At 41.2% G+C, this 9662-nt stretch overlaps 1 protein-coding gene across 1 annotated transcript; it reads right to left on the bottom strand.

The window, feature by feature from the left end:
• Window positions 1-9: 9 nt before the first annotated feature.
• tmem62 (transmembrane protein 62) lies at window positions 10-9153 on the bottom strand. Its single transcript, XM_038728343.1, has 13 exons — window positions 8551-9153; window positions 8047-8158; window positions 7755-7892; window positions 6700-6745; window positions 6124-6265; window positions 5605-5729; window positions 5240-5362; window positions 4978-5133; window positions 4607-4766; window positions 4141-4339; window positions 3787-3882; window positions 3502-3620; window positions 10-2460 (listed from the first exon to the last, which is right to left on the bottom strand). Exons 1-13 carry the CDS (start codon window positions 8740-8742, stop codon window positions 2140-2142), a joined length of 1929 nt encoding a protein of 642 aa, XP_038584271.1. The 5' UTR covers window positions 8743-9153; the 3' UTR covers window positions 10-2139.
• Between the last annotated feature and the right edge of the window lie 509 nt (window positions 9154-9662).

Here is a 9662-nt window from a genome sequence, read left to right on the forward strand (position 1 = left end):
AGAAAAATATGTGGCAGGTGTAAAATCATCTATTCATTCATATGTCAGTGTTCGAACATAGGGGGTGATGCAGAATAAGTCAAGTGAACACCGGTACATGACTTAGAGTATATTACTTGGTGATGGTGGTGGAGTCGATGTTTTTCTAGTGAACAGTCAAGTCAGTGCACAGTACAGAACAATCACAACCAGATTCATTGTTTGACATAATCAGTGAGCAACTGGATTTTGGGAGGTGGAAGTGAAATGCGGCTTTCGTCTCTGATTACCCTCCAAATCCATTCAATGCTGCCTCCGTGTGGACAGATTACATAGCTTGTGAAAAGTACTCGGCGTCATTAGAGGAGAACTCTCCAAAACAAAAGTCCATCACTATCTTTATGCTGGAATTACTAAATATAATATAATACTCCCGAACAAAATGAGCAAGACATGTCTATGCAGAGACAAAAAAAGTTATAAACCACTGCCAGTAAGAGTGCACATAATTAAAATTTCCCAGTGTCTAGCAGCTGTTCTAATATTAAACTGCGTCTTATCGCACCACTGAGGAATTATTCTGCACTCATGAAGGGCATGATTTGAGAAAAATGAAAGGATCTAACTCTGTTGGAACATTGCTTCTATTAAAAGACTTGATAAATGTGGTCTTACCCTATTTATGTCTTATTTTTGTCTTTCTTGTGGAATCCAGCACCTGCTGCTACTGACTAGAAAGGACCAAATTTGAGTGCAACATACACAGTTGAGTTCTCTCACACCTTTCACAGAAAAAAGGAATGCACATTCTGGGCAATACAGAAAAACACGTTTTCACACACAAAGTGGGACAAATTAACCTCCAAAAGTAGGAAACGCTCTTCTGGACCATCACTGACTATAAGGGTGCAGAGAAATACACATTTTCAGTGTAGATATATAACACGAAGAGGGGGGGGGGGGGGAATCACTCAATACAATCAGAATGAATAAATAAAAACAATATATTACTGGTTCATCTCATTTCACCACATCTATAAACACATTCATTTAGATTTAGTTTTTTTTGCCACCACACATCTTGATTGCTTGACATGGTTTTAGTTCACTGAGCTACTATGAAGTACAAAAACACTGTCCTGAAATACTACTGGGACCAGCCTATTGTTCAAGTGCTCACATTCCTGAGAAACTAACAGCTGCTTCCTGTAGTCACATTTGAAGGAGCACGAAGAGTCAGGCCGGTTTGTTTTTAGTGTTTTCAACCGGCATAGAGGTTTTTGATGATTATTCAATGAGAATATTGACAGGTTTTAGTGGCAGTTGTGCGCAATAGAATTAATTTGATTTAAAAACACCTTCAATCATTAACTACCTGTACACAGCTCAACTACAGTGTGAGACTGATTTGTCCTCCCTTTGATTTCCTGTAATGATGTGTAGAATAAACTTGAAAAATATGATCGTCTAGGTTGAATTACCTGTGTCATCTTCACCACAGTTACTGTAACTAACACGCTCCGTCAGCCACGGGACGTCAGGAAAAGCTTACAGTATACAAAATGATTTGTAAGTTGTAAGGTAAACATGAGGATCGGTTTGGCACGTCCAGCCGTCGTTAGTGAATGAAATGGTTTTCAGAGGGAAGAATAAAAGGTGAAATCTTTCTTATTCATCCTTTGGCAGTGGTGAAGTGGCATTTGGCCAAGGCAACACTTCCAAAAAGTGCTAAAGCTCAAGTAAATGACTCAGCTTAACCACAGAAGAATACAGCTCTTATACAGTATACTGATATCTGCGGCACACATTGGACTCGTCCTCACATAGCTCAAATAGGCTATTCAACCCTTAATGTATCCAAGGTGTTTTGTCTTTTTGTTTTTTAATACATTGTACACATTGCTATGAATATGGCCAGAAATGTGCTCACCGTTTTTTTTTGTTTGTTTGTTTTTTTACAATAACATGCATATTAAGTAAACAATACTATCTAGAAACAGGATAGTGAGTTATGTACTGTGAAGTGGCTTTGGAGGGAGGAGAGAAAGAAGGGGGTGGGGGGCTGCGTGGGGAAAATTGAGGCTACCAGGGTAGACAGACAGCAAACTATATCTGTGAGTCAGGCTCAAGGGAAATCATGGTGGTACAGTGCAACTACTGTCAAGAGGGAGAGATGCTCTTGTTGTTGTCACGAATGAGAGGGGCGGGGCCTGTCCAGGCACGGTAGACCAATAGCAGACTGAGGCCGAGCGCCCACGTGCGGACCGGAGACAGGAAAAAGGCCACGAGGCCGTAGGTCTCCAGGAGAAAGTAGCAGGAGTGGGTCTGCCAGGTGAGCAGCAGCAGCATGAAAAAGTGAACCGCCAGAGTCCGCCAGCGGCAGCCCGGCCGCAGGAAATGGGATCGGAAGGTGTTGCCGCGGCAACGGTGGTGGAGGCTCCAGCACAGATAAGAGGTGAGTGGCATGTTGAAGAACAGCAGCTGCCAGAGAGGAAATCAGTCCAGGTAAATGTGATTAGACCTTAAAATAAGATGATTGATAATCGCTGTGGGGTGTTCCACAAGAAAATACTGACCCATCAAAAGTTCAACAGAAAATAAACATATAAATGAAAGGGTTACAGAACATGTTTGGTACAAATTTATGAATGGAAGTATAAGGCAGTGGTTCACAACCTGTTTGGCTTGTGATCCCATAAATATTTACCTGTGACCCCTCATCACAGGTTAAAGTCAACATGACCTGTGAGCCGCTCAAACAAACAGTTCCTTGATCCAGATAATTTCATTACAATAAAAGTTTTCAGTATTTTACAAGAAAATACATCTAAAACCAGAAAAACTCAGAGAAACATACAGAATATCTTTTTTAAGCAAATGTGTTTTTTCCCTTCCTTAACTATCTTGTTACCCCCTTATTTTATTTTGGGACCTCTTGGGGGATCCAGAACCCTGCGGGAACCACTGGTTTAATGTGTAGATGTTGTGCACATGCAAAACACACTAGTAGGTCAATGGAACATATTAATATGATTAATATGATGACTCAAAAAAAGTGAGACCTGCAATAACATAAACATGCTGTGTGAACACCTTTAAGTTTATAGGGCAAACTTGCCAGCAAACAGTTGCCTGTTTACACAGGTATGGAGCACTCATTTGGGGCTGTCTATCTGGCCACTTGATGATGGTCTCTACCAATGCCTGAGGGAAATATCTGGCTCTTTGAATGCTAAATGTGCCACTTTGTGCTGGGCAGCATACAGACATTTTTTAGGGCAGCTGCCTGCTAAGAGTAACCCTAACCCAAAAGAGCAAACTGTGAGCTGGAAGTCACTTTAAGTCTCCGTAGAGCTGAGGGTAACTGAATCGGGTAATAACTTTTCCTAATAAAAAAAAATACTGTTTAGCTGCTAGTTATAGTCAATATATGCAAATATGACACGCACAGCATATCTGCAGAAGGTCATGCTCACGTACAGACATTACTGAGATGTAGATTTGCTGAATAAAGTGTCTTACCTGAACGACTCCGACAACATAAGTGAGACTGCCCTCCAGGAAGTGTCCATCGACGAACACCCCAAAGGCGAAACAGGCACCACTGTGGCCATCTATCAGCTCTCCTACGAACCACGGACCTGAAGGAGGAGAGAAGGAATGTGATAACCACGACCAACTATGTTATGTTGTAGATTTGAGTCAGATACTCACAGATATTGTGTAGGTTTTCTATTAACAATACTGGATGTGCTTGCAGCCTGAAGCACAAGACAAAGCGGGAACAAGACAAAGCAGTTGACCCACCTAAGGCTGTGCACAGGTTGAACAGCAGCAGAGAGTAGTAGAAGGTGTCCATTGTACTGACCAGGTGGAGCGACATACACGCTTGAGAGGTCAATCCTGTAGATGACAGACAAAAATGCATGAATATATATAAAAAAACATTTTTTTTTTTTTAAATAATTACTTCTCCTATATGGCAATGCAAGTCTTTATTAACATGCTAAATTGACATACAGCATTCACATGTTTGTTTGTGAACCTTGCTTCTCTCCACAATCAGACTTTTCCATCAGTTAACTGCACTTCAGTTTCCTGTAATGTAAATGAAATTATGATGATGTATTTATATAAGCATGGCGGTCAGTGACAACTTACCTCTCCCAGAAGGAACATGCAAGAACCTGAATGCCAGCAGCACACCGACATTCAGCAGCATTATAAATATGAAGGCCACCCGGCCCAGGATGTAGTGGTCTGTGAGGAGGATGAAGGACTGCGCAAAACCAAAGCTGGGAGTCAGGTCATCCTCTAGAGTAAAGTGCTGCTCCCGCACTGACGACCGGCCTGCTGAATCCTGACTCACATGCAAACACACAAAGCAATAAGAAAGGAGCAAATTGTTAAATCTATAAATATACGCATTAGCACCTTTAAATCCGCATAATAGAAATTGCCAGTAATCCATAGTAAGCAGTGTATCTAAGCCACAGTGTCCAGACAGCAGATCTACTGAATCATAATTGAACTTAAGCAAACAAACCTACCAAACTGAATCAAGACCTATGAACTATATATAATAAGTTTCAGAACACTTTTTACTTCACGTGAAGGCTGTACAGACCTCCACTTTTACTCTGAGGGTGTGCAATCCAGTGAGGTAGAGAGACGGATCCCACAGCAGAACGTAGAGAGGACCTCCAGCAGAGTGGCCATTCCCCAGAGGTTCCCCATCTATGCTCACATGCACCGCTGTGATTGCGGCCTCTGAAAAGGCCAAAATCCTATTGAGAAACAAGAAAATGTATGTTTTAATACTAGGCAGAAGTTATTTCAGTTTATTTAACAATGGCGTAATCCACAATTACATATCAGGGGCAGGCGCTCTGTAAATATGTGTGTGGAGGACATCAGAGAAACCACGTGCTGTGGAAGCATTTAGATTAGTGCTAGTGAAGGGTTTGTGGTTTGACAAACAGGATCGTCGACACACACCTGATGTGTGTCGATCTCCGTATTCGACCCAACGGCTCCACTCCGGGATGCAGGTACTGTGCATCCTTGGGGTTGGTGATGAGCACTGCAGGCCACTGCTCAAACTTCAGGTCAGAGAAACTCAGCAGGTCATGGTCAAAGGCCAGAACCCTGTACCTGGAGACAGACATGAGACAGGGTTCCTGCATAAAAAACAAGCAATAACAAGAGTAGTAAAAAAGTGAAAGAATTATTTTGTGGTCCATTCCCTGCCCCCCCGTACCTGCGGTTGTCCATCCAGTCGCCCAGCTCCAGCTCCAGGGTTCCTTGTGGGTGTCGGCTGTGGAGGACGGGCATCAGGCCGCCCAGTGTGTGCAGGTGGCCGCACAGATACGCAACTGCAGATCTAAACATAAGAAGCGCAAATTTAAAATAACATACGACACATAATATGCCCAACAACTGCTTGACAATATTTTGAATATTCCGAAAAATGCGAAATAAAGAATTCCAAAAAAGGAAATCTCCCATCATGTCACAATTGAATGTCTGTACCATGACTTGATGGTATGCATTTAGTATGCATTAACACACCCAGTTTTTTTTTTAAAACAATGATTTAGCTTCTAACAGCCAGTGTTTTCTTACCTCATCACATCCCGAACTCCTGGAGAAGGCGATACGACAGTTGAGGTGGTGTAGTGGCCAAACCAGATCGACTGGTTGCTTTTCAGACTCTCAGCTCTGAACGTGTCCAGCAAGTCCATCTGAGTCTGTCATGTATTGAGAAAAAAACATTAAAATAACTACATATTCCTTAGCATTCATTATCTACAGTGTACAAGTACTTAATTTATTCATTTGTTTTTGTTTATCATGGTTTCATTTCAGGAAATTCATGTTTACAGCACCGTTTGAACAACGGTTTAAAGTAAGAGGATACTGGATGTTTTGTGCTGTAAATAAAAAATGTTTCTTTTCTGTTCACTATTCAATGACCACATTTCCTCATAGAGGAATATGACCTTAAATTATTTAAGTCTCTTCTAGCCTTTAACAAATCCAAGTGTAATAACAAAAACTGTTTTTTAACGTGTCTTTATGGAGTTTGTCACAAATTCAGCAAATGTTTATGTTTTGTCAAGAGCCGGTGGTAGACAGCCGTACCTGGTTGAGAATACCAAAGAAATTGTACGGCCTCTTGGGTCCTGGAGTCAGAGTGGCATCCGCACAGACAAAGGAGTAGTTGCCAAAGGGAGTTTTGTGAACGTAGTGGAAAGAGCCAACTTTCTGATTAGCTGAGTATTTCCTGGGGAAATTTTTAAAAATTCTATGTAAGCAACAAGACTATGTGTTCTGGGATTCAGCCAGCGGCTCCAATCCTAATAGATTCCTGAGCTAATTTAATGCATTTTAAAGGACCGACTTTGTCTGTCTGCCATCTGACCACAACATTACGCATATTAGAGAGATAAAAGATCAATCAGCATTAACAGAAGCAGCACTGTCACATAAAACATAATTTGAGTCTCATGTAGATTCTGCTTCTATTTTGGTCCTCAGGAAGCTCAGACAGCTTGGATTATTGTTAATAAATAGGTCTACTCATGATTCAGAGGCACTGAAGTTACTGTGTGCTCTGATCGACTTCACACTCAGCTTGATGCTATAAGACATGCAGGAGTAGACAGCTGGATGTAAATCAGGCATTTACTGTAACATTATTGGCAATTTCATACTCACCCGTAATAATTGTTGATGCTATCCAGTGAAATAATATTGAAGGCATCTGTCAGAAAAAATTAAATAAAAGGTGAGATCTAGCAGAATATAAACTACATACAAAGATAATTGACCAGACGACAGCCTTAAGATTTACTGCTAAGGGCCTAGGGCTATGGCCAAAAATGTTATCACGATAAAAACATTTCATATCATTATTTCTTTCAAGTTTAAAGGCTGGTTTTTGAAGAAACCAGAAGGTTAACTGTGGTCAAACTATTTTTTAAGGTCAAAACAAGCACACTCACCAAACAGTGGATCACTTCACAAATCTGAGGTAGAACACTCAATCTTTTTTTTTAACAAATATGCACGAGTAAAATTAAGTTAAATCTTTTTTTCCCCATTTCCCGCGAAGACATGAAATTGCATTAAAAAAAAAAAAAAAAAAAAAGCTAAATCGTTGTGGGAGCTGCACAGCTTTTCCCTAACAAGTTAAATATCTTAATAGAAAATTTGCTAATTCGTTCGATTCAAATTAATTAAAATTAAGCATGTATATAACTTTACTGAACATTTGTTATAATATTATTGAGGAAAATTATAACACAATAAATATCATTATTGTATTATTGCCCTGTCATTTAAGTGTCCAGGATGTTAAATGATAAAAATCCCAGGCATGGAGCGATATTTAATCAAGGAATCAGATTTCCTCATGTTACTGCAAGATATCGGGCAAAGTCTGTTGTTAGAACCCACAATAACAGCAGAATAGCTGTCCGAGAAACTCACAATCCAATAACTAGCTTTCTTTATTTGACAGTTACAAAGTAAGGATATCTTGTTTCAGATTTAATAGCTTGCTATCCAATAACGGGGGGGGGGGGGGGGGGGGGGGGGGGGCAGCATTGAAGAGGAGGGGGAGGATGACTTCCTGTGTGATACTATGCACTACAGTTAATGGATCGTTGAGAGAAAATCTTAAATTGTACACTCCCTACTCTAGGATGTTTCAGCTGAACCAATGCGTTTAAAAGGAACATTAAGATGACAGAAGTGTTGCAGTTAATCACCATGATTTCCACGGATGTCTATCCACTTAGTGCGCTCCATCACACGGGACCTCTTCAGGATGTTGTGGTAGGCCTGCCACTCCACCTCATGCTGGAGGGAACCCACCTTACTCTCTGTTTTAGCATCTGTCAGATCCCCTGCAGAGTGGAAGAAAACACAGCAGAGAAACAGCATGGCTTCAGTGAAGCAGCATATTTTTCTGGGATTGCAAAAAAGTGCAGGCCACACCCCAGGCAGCCTAATTACAGTGCAAGTATGTTAAACTATTTAAAGATGGGGGGATTACTGTACCTGTTGCAAGCACTAGAGCTGGCTTGATCACTTCAGTGGTGTCAGTGCAGAACTTTTCAAAATCTGGAATGCGTCTTGGATCATGAAATCGGCTTATGTGAATGTCAGACACCTTTAAACAGACATAAAAACCAGAAGCAGGGATAAAACAATAGATTTAACAGGTTCTGAGATCTGGTCTGTTTCAACAGCAGTATGAGAGTGGTTAAACACAAAAGGTGAAACATCTGAATACAACTTACTGAGTTGCTGAACCACCTTTTTACCTGACAATGACACACTTCTGTGGTCATTGACCCCTTTCTGTCAATCATTGAGAGAGTTCAGTGGTTGAACTGACATTGCTCTCTTTTTATAACAACACTACAAAGCCAAATGTAGATATTCTAATCATTTCACATAGTCTATAAAATTAAAAATGTCAATACTGGTTAAAGACAGCATTTTTGGTAAATGGCTTGCAAGACCCAACAAAGCTCGCTAGCAAGACGGAATAAAGCCCACCTGTATAAACCAGAATATATTGCTCAACTCGCCGCCGGGAAATGGTGGGGTACTCCCATCTCCATCACCGACAGTCGGGTGCTGAACGCTCCGTTTAGGGTGCCAAGCCGTGTCATAGCTGTCCAGCACCCAGGATGTGATGCACGCCAGGGCCAGTCCGAGGATAACCAGTGCACCGAACAGCTTCAGCATCCTCCTGTAGTGGCGAGAGAGGGGGCTAGCTGCCGCCGTCTGTCCCGGACAGGGAAAAAAGCTAGCTACTGGTGTAAATAGCTAAGGGCACGAATCACACTAACATTAACTATGCTACAGATATAGTTAACCATTTAGCTACATGGCTAAGATCTCAGACCCACACCGTTTCTGTCGCTGCCATCGCGGCCACAGGGGATGCATTGAGGTGCGGGGTTCATTCACGGCTCAGTTCAGCAGCCTTCAGAGGCGGAGGAGGTAGCTCAGCAGGTCAGCTAGCAGCTAGCTACCCACCAGCTACCAACACAGCACACTGACAGGTCGGATCGGGAAACGTCACCATCTGTTGTGTGGAGGAAGAGCTCCCACTCCGATAGTGTTTTCCGAGTATCGCATCGAAATCCTACTGACCCCGCTATCGCGAGGAGTTACCGTCTTCTTCTTCTTCTTCTTCTTTGTTGTTTAACGGCGGTTGGCATCCAACATTATTGGTGCCTTACCGCCACCTACTGTACTGGAGTGTGGGCCGGAGATAAATAAATAAATCATCAAAACAAAACTGAAACAAACAAACAAACAAACACAAAATTTAACCTATATCCTTTCTGCCAGAAAGAATCGAAATAACAGTGTACTCATATCATTTAATGACTTCCCCAGCACTTCCCTAAGTGAATAGCCCCCCTAACCTTCTTATCCCCTCTCTCATCTTTGCACTTTCCCTCTCATATTTCTGACACTCAAAAATCGAGGAGTTACCTTGGGAGCTTTGACTTTTTAAGTAATTTACTTTTGTAAAAAACTTAATTATTATTATTTTTTAAATTTCTGTTTACTATAATACATTATCATTTCATTGATGTTGACATGATGTTGCAATCAAATAAAATATGCTATTATATAGATATATAATAGAACAT

Source organism: Micropterus salmoides, unplaced genomic scaffold (genome assembly GCF_014851395.1).
Source record: "Micropterus salmoides isolate LMB-PRFRI ecotype aquatic unplaced genomic scaffold, ASM1485139v1 Ms_hic_scaffold_19, whole genome shotgun sequence".
Classification (NCBI taxonomy): domain Eukaryota; kingdom Metazoa; phylum Chordata; class Actinopteri; order Centrarchiformes; family Centrarchidae; genus Micropterus; species Micropterus salmoides.